The sequence below is a fragment of the Lithobates pipiens genome, unplaced genomic scaffold (genome assembly GCF_037356315.1).
Source record: "Lithobates pipiens isolate NorthernLeopardFrog02 unplaced genomic scaffold, aLitPip1_a1.2 Scaffold_18, whole genome shotgun sequence".
NCBI lineage: Eukaryota > Metazoa > Chordata > Amphibia > Anura > Ranidae > Lithobates > Lithobates pipiens.
Genome location: NW_027507758.1, coordinates 45644370 through 45666390, shown reverse-complemented (window position 1 = coordinate 45666390; position 22021 = coordinate 45644370). Strand labels below are relative to the sequence as shown.

At 42.6% G+C, this 22021-nt stretch overlaps 1 protein-coding gene across 1 annotated transcript in view; it reads left to right on the top strand.

Annotated features, from left to right (window-relative positions):
* Positions 1-22021, top strand: part of EPAS1 (endothelial PAS domain protein 1) — a 179767-nt gene that overhangs the window by 139986 nt on the left and 17760 nt on the right. Inside the window, exons 7-13 of the mRNA XM_077485078.1 lie at positions 13392-13498; positions 17907-18054; positions 18817-19022; positions 19499-19689; positions 19849-19962; positions 20372-20856; positions 21351-21474. Of these exons, the coding sequence (XP_077341204.1) occupies positions 13392-13498; positions 17907-18054; positions 18817-19022; positions 19499-19689; positions 19849-19962; positions 20372-20856; positions 21351-21474 (1375 nt within the window). The remainder of the gene's footprint in view (positions 1-13391; positions 13499-17906; positions 18055-18816; positions 19023-19498; positions 19690-19848; positions 19963-20371; positions 20857-21350; positions 21475-22021) is intronic.

The window sequence follows — 22021 nt, the reverse complement described above, 5'->3', positions numbered from 1 at the left end:
CACTTCAAAATTTGGGATGTTGGTGGCCCCGTATGCACCACTTTGTTGGCAAAAGTCCATTTAAATATCAACTTAGCCTGGTGGAAAATATAACCTGAACCATGACTGCGTCCTATCAGATACAACCACTGTTCAGGTATTCAGACAACTGTGGGTGCCTGAATACACAATAGCCATCAGTGGATGTCCTCCATCCATGCTGTTATCTTAGTTGGGGGAATCAGTTGATTTAATTGAGCCTTCTTTGGGGGTCTTTAGACATTAAAGCCTAGTACACGCTTGTTTTTTTCATTCAACCTGAAAAAAAAACAGCTTAGGAGGAGCCACTGTACTAACTACCCGGCAAACTTAGGGTGCTTATTTTACTCATTGCCATGAGTGTTATTTTTTATACTTCATAAACTCACCAAGGACTTTACATTATGTGGAGCCTTTGACCTCTTTTTGGTGCCTAACTATTATCCAACTTACTGAGTGATATCGGAAGTGTAGAGAAGCCTGGAGATGAGGAGAAAGGCCCCGGCTGGATTTTAAGCCATAGGCGTACATCGACCCTCTAGAATAAGGGGTCTACAGGAGCTGGTAAGCAGTCTCTACAGCTGGGGGTGGTGGACTCACTGCAGTTTTTGGTGATGGATGATGGACACTGTCATTTTGGAGATTGATGCATTATCGGATTGCTTGTGGATAACTTCACACAGATGAACATAATTCATATGGATTCATTTATGGACTTTACATCCATAATATACTTGCTAGCCAGAGACCATATGATATTTGGCTGCCTAGGCATTATGTCAAATGAGCAATCCCGGGTGCAAAGATTTTTTAGATTTTTATTTGGCATAAAAAGAGCTAATCTTTTACTGTATATAATATAATTTGATAATGTTCCATGCATCCTACTGATTTATGTGAAATGTGATTTTTTTTTTTTTTTCCTTTTTTATTTATTTTTTTTATCATAGGTCCACTTTAATGTTGTTACTACAGTAGCAAAACCTTTTGTGTGGCCAGATATTATGAGATTATCTATTGTATCTTTACAATGTGTATCATAAAAGCCTACGTTTTTTACTGACTGTATTATACATTTTCTATAAAGATATATCATATAGACGGGCAACTTAGCCAACGGTTGATACAAGGTAGTAAAAAACTCAATTGTCTCTGCTTTACGATGTAAAACAAAGGTTTACCTTTTATTGAGTAATTTGCTTACGTTTGACACACTGACGGTCACAGATTGCGTGTAAGCACCGAAGACTGACGGACGCCAGGTTTTGGCGTGAGAACTGTTAGGTGACGGTTTGCTTTCACTTTGCCTTCTATGGGTTGTGCCTTTGAACAAAGTACGTTTTGTCTACAATGACATTGGCCACTGACTGCTCTCCAGGATTAGGAGAGAAATAAGCCACCATATATTCAAACCTGAACAACACTCAGTTCTAAAAAAAATGTCTAACAAAGCAAAAGAACCATTTGCCCATGGGACTTTGGTGGAGTGGTAGTCATTAACAACAAGGTTACTCTCCGATTGTGTGAAGAGCCAAGCAAGTAAGGTCTCTGGCAAGTGCCAAGTTAATGTGCCAGTGTGTGGCAATGTGTTTAAACTGAGTCATAAAAACATAGAAGAATGAGGGCCAAAAAAAAGACCAACTGGTCCATCAAGTCTGCCCCTTTTATTTACGTGTCAGGAGTTGATGTGTGTTGCATGTTAGGGCATCCCATTAAAAAAGAATAGGTTGCCAATGCATCCTTATGTAGCACCCTCTAGTGCAGAGGTAGGCAACCTGGGGCCCTCCAGCTGTTGCACAACTACAAGTCCCATCATGCCTCTGGGAGTAATTGTAACTGCCAGCCTTGCAATGCCTCATAGGAAATGTAGTTCCACAACAGCTGGAGGGCCCCAGGTTGCCTACCCCCCTGCTCTAGTGTGTGCTACTAGAGTGAGAGTAGGAAAAATATACTCTAACTCATGTCTAGTCTGTGAGTCTGTAATTGGGTCAGAGTTACTATAGGTTAGGCAGGCATGACTCCTACAGACCGCTCATATGGTGCCTCCCTCTGGATCTGGAAAGTTGGAGAACGTTCTAGATCCTCTTGGGAGGGGAAGCAAGGAGGTGGTCTGCATATTTATGCGCCCTTAGCCAATGCCTAGGAGAGAGTCTGATAGGGAACTGAGGAACCCATAATAGGAATGATGCATGCAGGGAAGGGTGTCGGGTGGAAGATGGAGAAGTGGGCTGAGGACAGGCTGTCTGTGGCCCTTAAGGGGCCCCTGCCAGGAAGGAGTTTTATCTCTGGCTGGAGCTTGGGAGGCTGGCCTGGAAGAATCCCACCATAGGAGGCAGTTGGAGGGACCTTAACCGGAAAGGCAGCTGGGTCAAGGAGAGACAGTGAGTAGATCAGCACGGTGCAAGGACAGACAAAGGGAGAGACTGCAGCTGTAGCGGTTCTCTCTTGAAGACAGCCATGTGCCAAGTCTTCATTCTACCTTACCTGGGAGTTCTGTGTGTGTGTGTCAGTCGGGAGGGGTGGGAAGAGGAAGCAGCCAGGTGGGCTGGTGGCAGCAAGGTGGACTAGCATTTCTGCAAACAGTAAAGCTGGGATCAGTGTCTACTTTACCAAGGACCTGCAAGATCCTAGCCTGTAATGGGATGTTGCTAAACAAGTGACTGTTCTCCAGGAATGATCCAGTAGGAGCTGTACAAAAAGGAACCAAGTTTGTGCAGGAGGAAGGAAGAAGAGGAATCTGTAAATAAGGGAGGAAGTTGTCCCTGGTTTGTTTTTTGAACATTTTCAAGTTGGGCATCCCATAATCCCTTACCGCATCCAAGTTATCGCCTAATAAAAATAAGCCAAAGGATTGTTTTCTGTGTCTGGATGCAAGAAAGAAATGATCTGTGACTGGCTGTGCAGCAGTGGGAACCCTGATATCAGCAACTCCTTTGGGGGTAGTGCTACACTTACATGCTGAAAAATGTTCCTGGACCAATTTTTTTTTAACTCACGTCAGCTGTAAAACATGTCAGAACACGGCTGCTGATCGCTCAGCTCTCGTTCTGCTCACAGTGAAGAATGTTAACTGTCACTCACCGCTCTCCGCTCTGCTCCTCCAGTGCTAAATGAAGACTGAGAACCGAGAGATCAAAGACCGCTGATCGCTCAGTTCTCTTCCTTCATTGGGTAGAGAGTGGTGACTGTCAGTCATTGTCTCTCTGCTCTGCCCCTCCAGCTCACTGGAGTGCCTGGCCATGGAGGGGGTAGGAGCTGCTGGCTCAGGCTCCCTGCAGTGAACTCAGTGGCAGAGCCAGCTGCCGCTTAGGCATCAGGGTGGATCCGACATTAAGGTCGGCATTCCCCCAGAGCTTGGAACTGGCTGACTTCAGCTGATGGCAGACTTTAGACTACTGTCAGCTGAATCTGGGTCACGGGAGTGCAGAACTAAGTTCCCTGCTGTGACCCACAGGCAACGTAGGGCCAAAATGTCCTTGGTCCCACGTCTCCTTATGAGTTTTACAGCCTTGAAGCTAGCATATGGCAACTACCATTTTTGGTCTGCCACAAAGGTATTTGACTTGACATGTTCCCTTTAAGGGCTGGTAATATAATGTGGTCTGTAGCCACAGATGGCTCACATTTTGGCTGATTTCTGCTGAATTTACTAAAATGGCTTGCATTGCGATGAAAGTATTCTACAAATATATCAAATCACCAGAGCTTACAATCTAATGTGGCCACAATACACACTCACCGGCTACTTTATGAGGTACACCCTGCTAGTACCGGGTTGGACCCCCTTTTGCCTTCAGAACTGCCTTCATTCTTCATGGCATAGATTGAACAAGGTGTTGGAAATATTCCTCAGAGATTTTGATCCATAGTGACATGATAGCATCATGCAGTTGCCGCAGATTTTTCGGCTGCACATCCATGATGCAAACCTCCCAAGCAGAATGGATCCATGCTTTCATGTAGTTTACTCCAGATTCTGACCCCACCATCTGAATGTTGCAGCTGAAATTGAAACTCATCAGACCAGGCAATGTTTTACAATCTTCTATTGTCCAATGTTGGTGATCCTGTGCAAATTGTAGCCTCGGTTTCCTGTTCTTAGCTGACAGGAGTGGCACCCGGAGTGGTGGTCTGCTGCTGTAACCCATCTACTTCAAGGTTTGATGTGTTGTGCATTCATGGATGGTATTCTGCATACCTTGGTTGTAACGAGTTACTGTTGTCTATCATCTCGAACCGTTGTCTGCCATTTCTCCTCTGACCTCAACAAGGCATTTTGCTCCACAAAACTGCCACTGACTGGATATTTTCTCTTTTTCGCGCCATTCTCTGTAAACCAAAGAGATGGTTATGTATGAAAATCCCAGTAGATTTGAAATATTCAGACCAGCCTATCTGGCCCCAACAACCACGCTATGTTCAAAGTCACTTAAATCCCCTTTCTTCCCCATTCAGATGCTCGGTTTGAACTTCAGCAAGTCGTCTTCACCATGTCTAGATGCCTAATGCATTGAGGTCCTGCCATGTGATTGGCTGATTAGCAATTTGTGTTACAAAGCAATTGAACAGGTGTACCTAATAAAATGGCTGGTGAGTGTATATAGACCTACTTAAAACTTAACCCAAAAAAACAGAGCTGCAGTCGCCACCATGCTGCCCATGGCACTTTATTTGTTAAAGGGGAGAGCCAGCCGGGAAAAAAAATATAAACGTCAGCAGCTACAAACACTGTAGCTGCTGACTTTTAATAAACACACTTACCTGTCCTGGGTGCCCGCGATGTCGGCCGCCCGAGGCCAACCATCCCTCGGCTCACGGGTCCCGGCGCTGAACCATTCCAACTAAGGGAAACAGGCAGTGGAGCCTTGTGGCTTCACTGCCCATTTCCTACTGCGCATGCGTGAGTCACGCAGCACTTTGTGAATGGGGCGCGCTGTGTTCTGGGACACACACAGTTCCCAGAACACACTGTGCTCCATTCACTCAAGATGACGCGAGGAGGAGAAGACCGAAGATCACTGCGGAATAGGAAGAGCGACATGCATTTCTGGTAAGTAAAAAAAAAATAAAAAATTTCCTCCAATTTTTTTGGATTCTTTTTAGCCATTTTTTTTTTTTTTGAGTGGCCCTCCACTTTAACCACATTGGATGAGCTGGAAGCCCCCTTTACTGCCTCTTGTATATAAGTGTGCTCCAGATGGCCATGGCTATTAGGATCAGAGTTTCTGTGTATGTACCCAGTAGAGCTAATTTTATCTTCGAGGGAACACCATAACTCTTGGGCTTGCTCTTATGTTTCTAATAAGATAAAGGAACATTGGAATGAATCATGTGCCGAAGGCATTGCTCTATGAGAATATAGAATGGAGAGGCTCCCGCTGGAATGTCTTGTATATACAACACTTAACATACTAAAGTCATGTGTCTAATTTATGTGCTGCTACCAAGGATAAAACTCAAGAAGGCCAAATGTTTACTTCTCAAGCATTTCTGGTTCATATAATCCTTGCAAAATCTATGAGCTGTAATGCCTGAAATGCATTATTATTACCGTGACCCATTTAATATCACAATTTCACTTCTATTACTGCGTTTAGTCATTTAAAGGGTATGGATAGCCCAAACTATTTTTTTTTTTTTAGTTTGGGATCGAATGGTTAGAAATGGAAGAAAGGTTAAAGCCCCCGTTCGTTTATTTTTTGCTGTGTATTCTGTGTCTTGTTGGGGAGAGTTCCACAATACGGAGTGAGAGGAAATCTCTATAAAGGAATGGGATTTATTCTTCTTATAGGCAGCTTTCACTGTAATAGGTGTACCCATGGGGAGATTTCCTCTCTATTCCTGTTGCAAAATTTTTGATTTCCCCGTCATTCTGCCTCGGTGACAATGATCACCTGGACAAATGGAGAGAGTGGATTTTGTTGGAATAAAGAATTGTATTTTTGTGCAACAACTACTGTACATCTGTATTCAGTAGAGATATGCTGTTTAACCAGTAGATGGCAGCGTTTAGAAGTTTTTAGCTGCATCTAGGGCAGAGATATGCAATTAGCGGACCTCCAGCTGTTGCAGAACTGCAAGTCCCATGAGGCATAGCAAGACTCTGACAGCCACAAGCATGACACCCAGAGGCAGAGGCATGATGGGACTTGTAGTTTTGCAACAGCTGGAGGTCCACTAATTGCATATCCCTGATCTAGGGTATGCTCTATGTCAGGTGTCACTAAATGGCGGAACGTGGCCCAGACACAGACCGAGTGACAGTCTTGTCCGGACCGTGGCCACTTGGCAGCCTGAGTGGGAGGCCTCTCCTCCTGCCACTGCAGCTGGTAAAAAATCACAGCATTGTAGAGGGAGGGAGGAATGGCAGGATGGACTCTTCTGAATGTACTCGCCTGCCGCCGCTGAACTCTCAGCAGAGAGTAGGGCAGGAGGCAAGGAAAGGTCTACAGGGGAAGTGGTAGCTGCCCAATATTTCATATTAACAAGTTTTTTTTTAACAAGAAGAGTTTGGCAGCTCCCATCCTCAGTGCAGACCTTTCATAATTGACTACCATGAAGAGCTGCACCTGATTGTACACTCTTCGGTTTTAGTTAACTCCTAAGTGCACCCTAATGATCTGTGAACTACATCAATAGCATAGGTTGCCACTCCTACCTTTTTTTTTTTTGCCCCTCTCTTGCTAGAGCACCCAAGGCGACCGTCCCTTCTGCCCACCCCTCAACCTATCCCTGCTGTCGCAGAGCTACTTTAGTGTACTAGAGGGAGAGTTTATGACGCAAGTTGTAGCCTTGTAGTAAATCTGTCTTATAAAGCATGTTATTGCTTCTGTTTTAGCTTTTCCCTGCTGAGCCACAAAATGTATAAATGTCCCCCAGTGTGTGACATGCAAACAATAAAGATAATATATAATTCAATTTGCTGCTTTGAAGCTGAAGAGTGGGAACTTTGAGTGGAGAGTGAAAACCAGTTTTGCTTTTGACTGCTAGTTATTGCTGGGTTTGCATTTTTAGGTTCTTTTTGGGTTCTTTCCTTGCAACTTTTTAACACCTTTTCTGTAACTTTTTAAACAGCCTTTTTTTTTTTCTTTCCTTCCTTCAGACTATTAATTAGGGGGAGTGGTTAATTGGTCACAGCTGCTTGAGGTCCTATATAACTTTCTGTAGAATTAATTTCTGAGCCTGCTCATTCTTGAGCTTGCCACCTTTTTTGATTGCTGGAACTCTGATCAAGTGGAACTTCTAAAGCCGCGTACACACGGGCGGACTGTCTGGCCAACTTAGTCCGTCGAAACACATTTCAGCGGACAGTCCGCTCGTGTGTGGGCTTCAGCGGACTTTTTCAGCGTGCAGTCTGGCGGACTAAGTATTTCGGAATTTCCGTAATATTGTCCGTCATACTTTGGTTTCAGCGGACAATCTGCTCGTGAGTAGGCTAGTTCGACGGACTAAGTATGGTGCATGCTCAGAAAGGATTTACACGGCGAAAGGTTGCATTGCTGTGTATTGGACTTCCTATTTCTAGTCCCGTCGTACGTGCTGTACACGTCATTGCGCAAGCTTTCAAAGGACTGTTTGTGCATCCGTGTGTGGTCAAGTCCGTTCATTCGAAAGTATGACGGACTGTCCGTCGGATTGTCTGACGGACTAAGTTGGCCAGACAGTCCGCTCGTGTGTACGCGGCTTAAGTGGTGAGTTAAAAACCAGAGGTTATAACAGGAGTCCTCAAACCTGTAAGTAACATCTGACGTTTCCTGTTAGTAGTATTATTGTAACTGGGAAAATGGGGGTTAGCAAGATTGAAGGTTTTGTGCAGTACGCAGTGTGCCACATGTATGCAACAATGGAGCAACAGCTCCAGGATGAATACCGCTGTGACAGATGTGAGCAGGTTGCCCTTCTGGAGGAGCAAGGTGCAACACTGGGCAGAACTGACGACCTTGAAAGGGGTCCTGGCTAGTGGGGTTAATGGGGAGGGTGGAGAGGAAGTCAGGATTATCGGGTAGGAAGATTAATTAATACAGTTAGAGGGAGTGATAGGGGCTCACAGAAAAGGAAGGCAGGCCCTGGGTTTGAGCACCCTAACAGATTTGCCAAGTTGGGTGAAGATGTGGGGGTGTCAAGCTCAGAGGTGGCAGCCCTAGATGTCACTGCTCCCCCTAACAGTCGGGAGAGCAGCCCATCTAGTAGGGGTGGTGAGGGGAGATCAGGTAGGCCTAGACAGTTGGTGGTAATAGGGGATTCTATAATCAGAAGGACTGATAGAATAATTTGTCGCCAGGATCACCTCAACAGAATGGTTTGCTGTGTCCCTGGTGCCAGGGTTTGGCATGTGGTAAGCTGGGTTGATAAATTACTGGGAGGGGCTGGGCATGACCCAGCTGTCTTAGTCCACATTGGAACCAATGACAGACTATATGGAAGGTGGAGGCTCCTTAAGAACCAATTTAAAGAACTAGGCTGCAAGTTGAAGGGAAGGACCTCCAAGGTGATATTCTCTGAAATATTGGCTGTGCCATGCACCACACAGTAAAGGCAGGGGGTGATAAGAGAGCTGAATGCATGGCTAAAGACCTGGTGTAAGGAAGAGGCAAATGGGTTTTTAGAGCACTGGGCTGACTTTTCATTGGGGTGCAACCCATATGCTAAAGATGGTTTGCACCTAAATGGAAGGGAGTCTACTATGCTGGGGGAGAGTTTTATGTGAAGGCTGGAGGAATATTTAAACTAGGATTGTGGGGGGGGGGGTGAATTTGATTATAATGGGGCAGACAGGTCAGACGGGTCAGCCCCTATTGGTGGCTGGAATGGGGAAAGATGAGGAGAGGACTATGGCAGATGATATGAAGGTTCCTATGTTACAATCAAGCATTGGAAATGGTAATATTTGTATTAGAAAAAAAAATGCAACATACGTTTGCAAAATGTGACAGTGAATTAAGGTGTTCACCAATGCCAGAAGTCTGCCAAGCAAAATAGGTGAGTTGGATGCTCTGGTGCACGAGGAGAACTATGATCTAATTCGTATTGCTGAATCTTGGCTTCATTCTTCTCATGAATGAGCTATTAATATTCCTGGCTATGCTCTCTTTCAGAAAGACAGGGAAAACGGAGGGGTGGTGGTATCTGTCTCTATGTGAGAAATGATCTCAATGCAAGTGTGAAAGAGGACCTAGTTGATGGAGAGTGTGAGGAGTCTGAAGCATTGTGGGTGGAACTGTACATGTGTGTGCATACTACAAAGGTTGACATTGGAGTTTGTTATACACCTCCCAGTGTTAGTGAGGAGGTGGAGATTCAGCATCTTCCACAGATGGAAAGGGCTGGGACAGTGATAATAATGGGGTGGATTTTAACTGCCCGGAAATTGACTTGAGTAATGGCACTGCTGGTAGAGCTAGAGTAAAAATGTATAATCTTTCTACAAGACCATCTTCTGATCCAGTTTATTGAGGCCCCCGACTAGGAATGATGCTCTGCTGGACCTAGTAATCTCAAACAATGCAGAGCCTATTACCTTATTACCAATATTCATATAAAAGATCATCTGGGTAGCAGTGACCAGAACATGATTTCATTTAATGTTAGCTGTAAGCAACCAACACGTATGGGGTAAGATAAAAACACTTAACTTTAAGTTTGCTTTCACACTGGGGCGTTGGGGGTGTCAGCGGTAAAGAGCCGCTATTTTTAGTGGCGCTATTCGCCCACTAGCGAGGTGCTTTTAACCCCCGCTAGCGGCTGAAAAAAGGTTTAAACCCACCCGCAAAGCAGTTTGGCAGCGCCGCCCATTGATTTCAATGGACAGGGACACCTTAGAAGCAGTGTATACACCACTCCTACAGCACTGCAAAGATGCTGCTTGCAGGATTTTTTTTACCATCCTGCAAGCGCACCGCTCCAATGTGAAAGCACTCGGGCTTTCACACTGGAGTGAGAGAAGAGGCTCTTTACAGGCGCTGTGCAGATGCTATTTTTAGCGCTGTAGCACCTGTAAAGCGCCTTGGTGTGAAAGCAGTCTAAGAGAGAACATTTTCCAAGGATGAGGGCTGCTCTCCAGGTCTTAGACTGGAAGGGAATATTGACATCAATGGGAATTCTTCAAAGTGACTCTGTGAACTCACTGCATATAGTATAGTAAGTATATTCCCATGGGCAATAAGTTTAAAAGGCTAAAAATAAAACCTATGTAGCTCACGGATAAAGTTAAAATGGCTATAAATAATAAAGAAAGAGCTTTTAAAAAATATAAAAATGAAGGAATGCTATCGTTTAAATGTTACAAAGAATATGTAAAAAGGAAATCAAAATTAAAAAATAATGACAGATTGCAAAAGATAGCAGGACAAACCTGCAAAAAAATCTTCAAATATATTAATAGTAAAAGGTCAGGTCTGAGCATGTAGGCCCTTTACAAAATATTCTAGAGTGGGTGACTGGGGACAAAGAGAAGGCAAATGTATTAAATACGTTCTTCAGTTATGTGTATACAAAGGAGCATGGGGGAGCTCATGTCTGTAATGGGGATGGTATTGACACAGCCCCAAATGATCCCCAGTGGCTCAAAAGTGATATGTTCCAAAAATATTTAGACAGAATAAAGGTGGATAAAGCACCTGGACCAGATGGCATCCACCCACGAATCCTAAAATAATTGAGCTTGGTCATTTCAAAGCCATTGTTTCTAATATTTAGGGACTCGTTAATGACTGGAATGGTACCACTGGATTGGTGCAGGGCCAATGTGGTGTCCATATTTAAAAAGGGATCAAAGTCTTTACTGAGTAAATATAGGCTTGTTAGTTTAAGGCCTGATTCACACCTATGCAGTTTTAGTGCTTTTTGCATTTTGCAGATTTGCACTACAGTCCATTTAACATGGTTTCCTATGGAACACGTTCTGTAGAGCAAATCTGCAAAATGCAAAAAGCACCAAAAATGCATAGGTGGGAATCAGGCCTAACTTCTATAGTCGGAAAGCTACTGGAGAGTTAAATAAAAGGCCACATAGATGGGTTCTTGCTGGAAAAAAATATTAGCAACAGACAGCATGGATTCATGAAAGACAGAAGTTGTCAAACAAACCTGATTTCTTTTTATGAGGAGGTAAGTAAAATCTTGGACAGAGGGGTGACTCTGGACGTGGTATACCTGGATTTTGCAAAAGTGTTTGGCACAGTTCCCCCCACATGGCTAATGGGTAAGGTAAAGTCTATAGTCTTGGAAATATCAATTTGTAAATGGATAGAAAACTGTCTAAGGCTGGGTTCACACTGCTGCGGGGGGAGATCCGGATGTGATTCGCACCGCAAATCACATCCGATCTCCGTAGCGATGCGAGTTCAGCCATACAGATAGTATGGCTGAATTCGCATCGCTCCCGCAGCAAACTCGCACGGGACCCTTTTTTTGGTCCGCAACAGAATCGGATCGCATGGGGGTTCACACCATGCGATCCGATTCCTGTGCGAGTCGGCAGATCGCACTGCGATATGCGGACGGATCTGGGGGTGTCATTAACATATCATTGACGCTCCCAGCCGTCCGCATAGGGCAGTGTGAACTGCCGGCGGGAGTAATGCGATGCGGGAAAACGCCGCGGATTCGCGGCGTTCCCGCATCGCAGCGGTGTGAACCCGGCCTAAAAGACAGAATTCAGAGAGTAGTGGTTAATGACTCTTACTCTGAATGGTCTAAGGTTATCAGTGGTGTACCCCAAGGTTCAGTGCCGGGACCCTTACTTTTTAATATCTTTATAAATGATATTGGGTCTGGGATTAAAAGTACCATTTCTGTCTTTGCAGATGGCACTAAGCTATGAGGTGGAATAACGTCCTTACAGGATGTCTCCAACTTACAAGCCAACCTCAATGCTCTGTCTGATTGGGCAACTAGGTGGCAAATGAGGTTTAATGTTGATAAATGTAAAGTCATGCACTTGGGGGCTAAGAATTTGCATGCATCATACATACTAGGGGGAGTACAACTGGGGGGATCTGTAGTGGAGAAGGATCTGGGAGTTTTGGTAGATCATAAGCTCAATAATAGCGTTCAAGCTGCGGTTTCCAAAGCGAGCAAAGTCCTTTCTTATATTAAGAGAGTTATGGACTCCAGCGAGTGAGATATAATTTTGCCCCTGTACAAATCATTAGTAAGACCTCATCTGGAATATGCAGTCCAGTTTTGGGCACTAGTTCACAAAAAGGATATCGGGGAACTTGAGAGAGTGCAAAGCGCAACCAAACTGATAAGAGGCATGGAGGAGCTCGGCTAGGAGTAAAGATTAGAGGAACTGATCAACGTGTACAAATACATAAGTGGTCCATATAGTGAACTTGGTCTTTAGTTATTCACTTTAAGGTCATCATAGAGGACAAGAGGGCATGCTTGTCCTCTATGTCTAGAGGTAAAAAAGATTTAATTTGCAAATACGGAAATGCTTTTGTGTATATGGGATTGTATTTTATTTATTTTTTGATTGAACTAGATGGACTTGTGTCTTCAACCTAACTATGTAACTATGTAAATTGAATTATTCCCACAACAGAAGCAGTGTTTGTTGTGTTTGCTTGTTTTTGTCCTTGGTGAGGTGTTTACTTTGCCGCAGGGCCTCTTAATGGGAAAAAGATATTTTAATGAGTTTTATAATTGACGTGGTTTCCAGGTTGTTTGTGCTGTGGCTTGGCACCACGCAGACGGCCGCTTTCTTCTGACCTAAAAGCACAGCATAACTATTTTATAGTCTGAGAGTGGAAGTTCCTCTTCAAGGTGTGGAACATGGCTGGAGTGTCACTGTCTTCCCTATGGAGTCTAGAACAAAAACAAAAAAAGGGAAAGTTGCGTTCAGTGATCTCACTGTTTTTAGTTATTATTGCAGTGTCTACCTTAAAGTGACTCTGTGATAAGAAAAACATGGGGCTGCCATTGCTGATCATCTCTTGAAAGTGCTGCTTTACGTTTGAAATAGTTGTTTACAACAAACTTTTTCCAGCAGTTTTTTTAAGTCATTATTCAAGGGCTATACAAAAATGAAGGCAAAGTGGACATAACTATTCTTATCAACCCCCTCCTGCCACCGCCATCGGTAACCGCAGGAGAATCCGGCAGGCCGGTTGTACCTAGCTTCCACTTGGTATATCAGCCTGCCCATTAACGAGTCAAACCATGTATGGCCGGCCTTACTACCAACATGTGAAATTTGAATGACCTATGTAAAACTTTTGCATTACTTTTGGTACAGCCTTTGTATGTGGCTCATGGAGTTTTGCTTTAGTATGGGAGTGTGTCCATAATGAGAAGGGCAATGACAAACTTTTAATCTTTTATCGTAACTTGTGAACTAAAAATGAATTCTGTTTTTTTTTTATTTGAAGGATAACTGAACTGATTGGATACCATCCAGAGGAGCTGCTTGGCCGCTCAGCTTATGAGTTCTATCATGCTTTGGATTCTGAAAGCATGACCAAGAGTCACCAGAATTGTAAGTATTAAACAGAATGTTCTTCATAATCTCATCTTCGGTGACCGTTTTGAGTTTATTGAAACAGTTAATGGGTTCTCTGCCTGTACTGTAGATATAGGTAAGATTACATCTTAACAACAATGACTAAGCCACCCCAGCTACAATGATGACCCATTTAGGGACATCATAACACCCAGGGTTAGGTTTCCTAGGGCAACCAAAGACCATGCTTCTTATACTGTTTTGATGACACCTTCTAGAGAAGCCTGCTAGATTCCATTTGTAGTTTTCTTTATCCCCCCAAAAATTGCATTTATATAATATGGGGCTTTCCCTTGGACAAATCTATTATTACAGCAAACATCTATATTTGTCCCATGGTTGCAGTAACTGGGTAACGAACTGCAAGCTCACAACACTGGCTTGGGGTAAGAAAAATCCAAGTTTTGAAACTACATTCAAGAAGCATATGTGGTAGGTTCGTGATGACACCATATCAGACATTGCTTTATGATGTCTCACACTGTGCTTGTGTCCACCAGAAGCTTCCACACCTTTCCTGAGTTTGGTTAGACTTCTGACAGCCAAAGCTTTGATCAGCAGAAGCCTTTTCTCTAGGTTGACTAAATGATTGCATTGAGAGTGGCAACTTGGGTTCCATACCTTTCCCGTCACCTGGAAACCCTGTACTACTTAGCCTAGGGTAGTTACACCATTTCTCTTCCCTGGCAGTTAGCTTAGCAATGTTCAACACCATTCATATACTGCTTTGATGACATACTTTCAGGAGTAGCCTGCTGAATTCCAATGAATGATTTTTAGTTTTCTCTGTCCAAAACTGTATTTATGTATTATAGGGCTTCCTCTTGGGTAGCATTAGTATTAAAGCCACTGTTAAAAAAAAAAAAAAAAAAAAATTAAAGAAAACATCTACCGTTACCCAATGGTGCAATCACTGGTTAATTACCTGCAAACTTACAAAACTTTGGTAAATCCTCTCTCTAGGTTGACTACCATATTTGCAGTGAGGATGGCAACTTGGATGCCATACCCCTTCCATCATCTGGAAGCTTTGCACTATTTGGCCCTGCAGTAGTTACACTATTTTCCCCTCTTGAAAGTTGGCTCAGCAGTGTTCACTTCTTGATTGAATGCAATAGGTTAACTACTGCATTAAAGAGCTTAAAGCCATGGCACTAAACCAAAAAAAAAAAAAAAGAAACATCCTCCTTATTAACCGGCAATATTTACCGCATTCCAAACTCCCAATGTGCAAAGCCTTAATGTGCTTAGGGTGTGGCCTGACAAGCGCTATATATAAACAAGAGGAGTATTAATATCGATTGCCTCTGCTCCGGCCACAGTCATTAAGCAATGCAGACTGAAGTCATCACACTTCATTTCATTTACACAATGCTGTAATGTTTCATATCAAGGTGAGGTTTATTGTCCTGAAGAGTCCTAGTTATTTGTTATTCAAGTGTAGAGTTCTAGCGTCTAAATACTTAATTGGGCTTGGATCATTTGGAAGTTAAGTAGTAGATTTGGCAGCCACTGTAGTACATGGTGTTTCTCCTCGTGTGCAGGAGACAGTGTTTAATTTATAACTCCCTATCTGAATAGTATGCGCACTGCTAAACATTTACTATGTTAAACGATTGGGAATTACTCCTGACAAAGGTCCTATTTATGGTTTTACACATAACGTCTTTTATTGTTTTCCTTTGTTTTATAATGGCATGAAAGTATTGGCAGGTGAGGCAGGGTAAATGGATCCATTAAACATGTCAGGTGTTGCTCAGGTGTTTTGCAAAAAAATAAAACATTGTTAATGGAAGTCTCTTAGTACAATGTTTCTCAATGCCAGTCATCAAGTACCCCCAACAGGTTGTGTTTTCAGGCTTTCCATTATTTTGCACAGGTGATTTGATCAGTTTTTCTGCCTTAGTAATTACCACAGCCTGAGAGAAATCCTGAAAACATGACCTGTTGGGGATACTTAAGGACAAGAGTTGAGAAACATTGTCATAGTATAATGCAATAGAAAAGGAATTTTGCAAGCAGTTGTGAAGAGGAGAGGAGATTAAGGGGCATATCATCACCATGTATAAATATATAAGGGGTCCATGTAGTGTAGGGGTCCATGAGTTATTCACTTTACGGTCAACACTGAGGACAAGGGGGCACTCTTTATTTCATCTCCAAATAAGGAAAGGACAGTAAGAGCTGTGGAAATGTGGAATAGACTCCCTCCAGAGGTGGTTTTGGCCAGCTCAGTAGATTGCTTTAAGAAAGGCCTGGATTCTTTCCTAAATGTACATAATATACCTGGGTACTAACATTTATAGGTAAAGTTGATCCAGGGAAAATCCGATTGCCTCTTGGATAAGGAAGGAATTTTTTCCCCTGCTGTAGAAAATTGGATCCTGCTTTTCTGGAGTTTTTTTTTCACCTTCCTCTGGATCAACAGTGGGTATATGATTAGGTATATGGGATTGTATGCTATTTTTTTTTTTTTCCATGGTTGAACTAGGTGGACTTGTGTCTTTTTTCAACCTATCAATGTAACAATGTAGCATTCTTACAGATACATAGGTTGAAAAAAGACGCAAGTCCATCTAGTTCAACCAATAGAAATCAATGAATGAATAATTTATTAACCTCCATATACCCTATAACTACAGCTTAGGGAAGCGAAAAACCCTTCCAATTACCCGTTTCCAGGTTTAGATCAGTGGTTCTCAATATTTGCGGAAAAAAAATTAAGAATATGGAACCCATCACATAAAACCATTCCTGGTGCCATGATTGATGCCATATCCTCAAATTTATTTTCAGGGTGTGTTCCTGGTAATTAATAAACACATTTTTACTCAGAAGTGCGGACTTTGTATTTACTTTGCACTTCCTAATATTTGATATGATTTCCAGTTATTGTATTTCTATGCATGACAAAGTTAGTACTTGAAAGTGTAGTAAATCACTTACCTCTATGCTGCGCAACCCCATAAGGATCTTTCTATTGCACAGTGATATCTTTGCAAGTGACCTATGATAACTTCCGCTCCACTTGTCTGTGTACACTGATACCATTGTCTACGAGAGCCCACATATCGCTGTAGGCTCTATAATGTACTGCACCGCTGGGATTCAGTCCTTTTATTGTTAAAGCATTCAATGAAAATGACTGAAACCAAGAAAGTTTAGTAAATGTTAGATGTTACGTACCACAAACTTTACTTTGTAAAAATATTTTTAGATAAAGGAGTCACTGAGTGCTGGTTCATACTGGGACGACTTGTCAGGTGACTTAGCCGCCTGACAAGTCGCGTTCTGTTCTGTACAATGGAACCATTCTAATCGGAGTGACACAAGTCGCTCCGACGTAGAAAAAGGTTCCTGTATGACTTTGGGGGCGACTTGAGGCAACTTGCATTGACTTCCGTAGAGAAGTCGTTTTGTAAGTTGCCGCAGCTGTCGTGTCCAGGTCACCTGAGGCAGTCGCGCTGCAAGTCGTGCTGCCTCAGTGTGAACCGACACAGAGAGCACCACTAGTTTTTTTTTTTTTCTATTGAACCGGCCAACGCCAGCCAACATTCAGCCCTTGTGCACTACGCTTTAGAGAGCAATTACACAAATCAACATATTCAGTGTTTGTCAATAATTGGTATTATTAGGGAGTTAATAAAAAAAAATGAAAACCGAAACACTTGTCTTGATCAGCCTTTCTCAAGCAGAGGTCAGTGGAAATTTAGGGCTCCTCCGAAAGTTACTAGGGGTTCCTTGAGCAATAAGCAATTTCTACCTCTCATAAGTAACCACTGACAACCAATGACATTTACGCTATTTGTAAGCGGGGGAGTCTTCCTACTGACCACAAATGTAAGGAGCATGCTTCCCAATGACCATCACACTAACGTACCATGAGTTGTGGATATGTTATTTATTAGCAAGGGTTCCTTGAGATCAGAAAGTTATTTCAAGTGTTTCACCATGTTAAAAAGGTTGAGAAGGGCTGATCTAAAAGATCTGCAATGGAGGTGAAAGGTAATGCTTCATCATAGCAAACTGGTACCCTATGAGGCTTACTCTGTGCTCCCCTTTAGAACCCTTGTCCTTCAAAGCCTCATGCTTTAGCAATGATTGCAGAGACAATATACCTGCTTTTCAAAATGCAATCATAGAATCTTAATTCATATTACAGCTATCCTGTACATTTTGAACCACAACAGACCGTAACCATGTACAGGCAAGCTGCATCTCGTGTGTAATACGTAGGTGCCACAGTTGGGGGTCCATCATACATGGTAGCATTCTTGTTTCTACCTTTTTTTGGCTTGCTATATTAAATTTGTCGTTATTCTGTGTCGGACGTGTTTGAATAAAATGTTGCTTATGTTACTCACTTTTTTTTGTGGATAACCAGTGTGCACAAAGGGCCAAGTAGTCAGTGGCCAGTATCGGATGCTCGCAAAGCATGGTGGTTACGTCTGGGTGGAAAGTCATGGCACTGTCATCTACAACACACGCAATTCCCAGCCACAATGCATCGTCTGTGTGAACTACGTCCTGAGGTAAGGAGAACAAATTCTGGTACCACGCTAGACCATGTTGGAACAAAGCAGTCAATACATCTAGAGCAACCCCTTCTATATATGCATTTCACTCTTTTAGGTATGGCAAGGATCAATATTGAGTGTTTATTGTTATCTGAAATTGTAGAGAAGGTTCTGCCCTCACTGCCCTTTAGTTGAAAGCAAGAAATACTGAAAATATGGGATAAAGGAAAATCACTGCCAATTCAGGGCAAGGTGACAGGTTTTATGGAGGAAGAGTCCCCCACTTGCTGATGCTCAAATTTACCATGGTCTCTCAACCCTCTATTGATCTTTTGGAGCCCTCTGTAAAAACCAAGTCCAAGAGGAGCATGTGAACTCTTCTCAGGATACACTGCTTAGGGCTGAGCAACCAATAAATCCGGTCCCAGCACTGTCAGGTGAGGAGGAGGCGAAGGAAGTTAACCCTGTCTAAACTCCAACAAACACCTTCCAACATGGAACCTACTCAAGCTTAGACTTGGCGTTCCAATGAAGTGATGGATGGGGGTGCACCTAAGATAAGATAAGTATCGGCTGGTAGAGGGTTGTTTTTATGGGAGAACCTGATGACTTGCCCCAAATGACCAAAGTGATGGAGATTCGTTACGTTTTTTGACATTACAGGAACATGGATATCAACAGATTAGGTTTATATACTTAGGTTTAGATGCATTTTAATTGTCATCATCTAGCAAATAAATATTATTGACTATGATTCTGTTCATTTTTTTTCTGCAGTGACATAGAAAAGACCGATATTGTGTTCTCTATGGACCAGACAGAGTCTCTCTTCAAGCCTCACCAGGTGACCATGAGCTCTATCTTCAGCAATGCTGTTTCTGACAAGACCAGTGACTTCTTGTATACCAAGCTGAAGGAAGAACCAGATGAGTTGGCACAGCTGGCCCCCACTCCAGGGGATGAAATTATTTCCTTGGATTTTGGTAAGTAGATTTCATTTTTGGGCTATATACCTAATCCATACTGTAAGGCAGTGATATCAAACTCTGATAACACATCCTACCAGGTTATATAGAATAACCCTTAAAACGGCCAGGTTATTCTACATAAAGGCCATTCTGACCTAATTCATATTACTTAAAAGAAAAAAAAAAATATGGCATACTGATGAATAATATATATAAGAATTATAACCTAAGCTTAAGCCCTAATGCTAACTTAAGTTCATACTTAAATTGTCATCACCTGAACTATCAAGGCATTGTGAACCAGAATTGGTGCCAAAAGCTCCCTTTCTCTGAGCCAAACAGATGTACCATAATCAATTTATTTGACTTCTCTTGGAACCTTTGTAAATTCTTAAAACAGCTTAAGGAAAGATACCCACAAAGAGAAGATTAAACATTTAGTTCAATAGTTGGTGGTGTTTGAACTATGTGGATTGACTTTTGTTTTGTAGGTTCTCAGACTTATGAAGAGCCATCGACTTACAGCAGCAGTGCGCAACCAAGTCCAAACAAACAGTGGCCACTGGAAGTCAAGAATCATGGTTCCCAGCCTGATATTGTGAACCATCCGTCCTTTACAGCGCCTCAGGTGGCTCCTGGGAGTACTACACCCAGTGCTAGCAGCAACAGCAGCTGCTCTACGGTAAGACGTGGCTTTCCAGTGATGTTTTTTTTTAATCTCTTAACCAAAAGCAACAATAACAGGGGTGTTTGAACAGCTGCAGCAATAGTCGAAAAAAATGTAATCAATGTAAATTCTTTATTTATGTAGTAATTACTTCATATGTCCCTTTAATTTCAGCCAAGCAGCCCAGGAGAGTACTATACGACTTTGGAAGAAGATCTCAAGATTGAACTGATTGAGAAGCTCTTTGCAATGGATACAGAAGCAAAGAATAATTGTAACACTACTAAGGTAGGTGGGGAAGAGATGTATCCCACAAAAATCAATCAGCTTCTGCTTGACATATTGTTAGTAAATATTAGGAAATTATATCAAGGCTGACAGCTGTTTTTTTTATTTCCCCCCACTTTATTATAAGGAGGTGGTAATCTACATGACAGCTGGTGTAGCATCAGGGTAATTGGCTACAAGACAGGTTTATTTGTTTTTATAATAATTTTAGTGGCCTAGTATATACTTCTTATTTATTCTAAGTAGTTACATAGTTTGTATGGCTGAATAAAGACACCAGCCCATCCAATCTTATATAGCAGCATAGCAAAGTACATCTGTTAAACATTTAGAGAGATGCTATACTTTCTATTGATGATGCATTATATGTGTATACCTTCATAAAATCATGCATTTCTTTTCCTCATAGAATGATTTTAATGAGCTGGATCTTGAAACACTCGCCCCATACATTCCAATGGATGGTGAAGATTTCCAGTTGAACCCTATTTGCCAGGAAGAGACTCCCCTCAGTGATAGCACACAAAAGCCTACCCAGCAGAACATAAGTAGCATGAATACACTCTACCAACCCAGTGCCCTTCCTCCTCAGCGCCAGTACCTGCATCAGACTTATGCTCAACCAATGGCAGCTAAAGGCAGTAATCATAGCCAGGATTCTCTGCCCACTGGCCTCTATAATGGTGAAAGAAAGTCGCCGGCCTTATTGGCCTATCATACCGGAGCAAGTACACCACTGTCTTCAATGGGAGGCAGGCCTAATGTACAATGGCCACCAGACCCTCCTGTCAATTACATGTCCCCAAAGTGGAGACTGATGGAGCAATACCAAGAATCCAGCTCAGCTACTGGACACCCAATGCATCAACAAAGCATGCCATTATATAAGCAAAGGTAGGAGGAATAAAGATAAAGTATCTATCCTTTTATTTTTTTCTTACATTCCCTTCCTTGATAATACTATAAATTAATCTACCCAAATCCCCTATTTCAATTTTTGGTAGTAGCCACCTGGTAAACCATCTAACAATTTCTTATACCTGTTGGGGGTTCATTGAGTTCTTTGCACCGAGTCCATGTGCTTCCACACCTGCTATATCCATTACGAGGGGTTCACATTGTGCCTGTTGGATTAAGAATGTACCTGGAGGAGCTGACACGCACAAAGGTGGATAAGAACACCCAAGACTCCGCATTAGTAGTACTCCAGCAATAACATCCCCATCTTGTTGCTGGAGTATCCAAGTCTTAAAAAAAAGTAAGGAGCTAACTTAAATGATCAGATCTCCCTTATAAGGAAAATGTCACCTTTGCCTGTACTGACTCTTTAATATTTGTTAAACACAATGGAGATGGAAACTTACTTCTGTTGGAAATCTTATTATCAGGTCGCTTGAGAGCTTTGGGCAACGTGGTAAGGATTTACATACCACTGAGATGACATTCTGCAACAGTATGAAGAGGAAGCGGCAGCTTGATTATGGTGCTCAGGGGTTCTCGCAACTCAATGTGGTAAGCGGAAAGATATCTGCACTGACTGTTGTTTGTAATCGGGCTGCTTTGATACACTGTATAGACAAGGGTTTCTCAACCAGGGCTTCATGGATCCCTAGGGTTCCACCAGAGGTTGCTAGGGGTCCATGAGCAATTTCTGACACCATTAGTCTTTTTTGCTATCTGTATGTCAACAAGTGTAAGCAGCATTCTTCCCACTGACCATCACACTAATGTATCATGAATTGTGCAAATTTTTAGTAGGGGTTTCCTGAGACCGGAAAGTTATTTCAAGGGTTCCTCTGTGTTGAAAAGGTTGTGAAAGGCTGGTATAGATCATATCGGGGTCTCTGACACTCATCCAAGGACTGGACTCTTTGGCTACCTTGGAAGAGCCACTTATTTCTCACTCAGATATTTCACCTTATTGGGCAACCTAGCCAATCCTTCCTTATTCTCAGTGGGAAGTAGAAAAGATGGGGGTAACTGTGCAGATGCTTTCCTGTCCACCACTTCCATGTGATCTGCTTGTCAATAGCTATCATTTTTCTGGCCATGGGTGGGC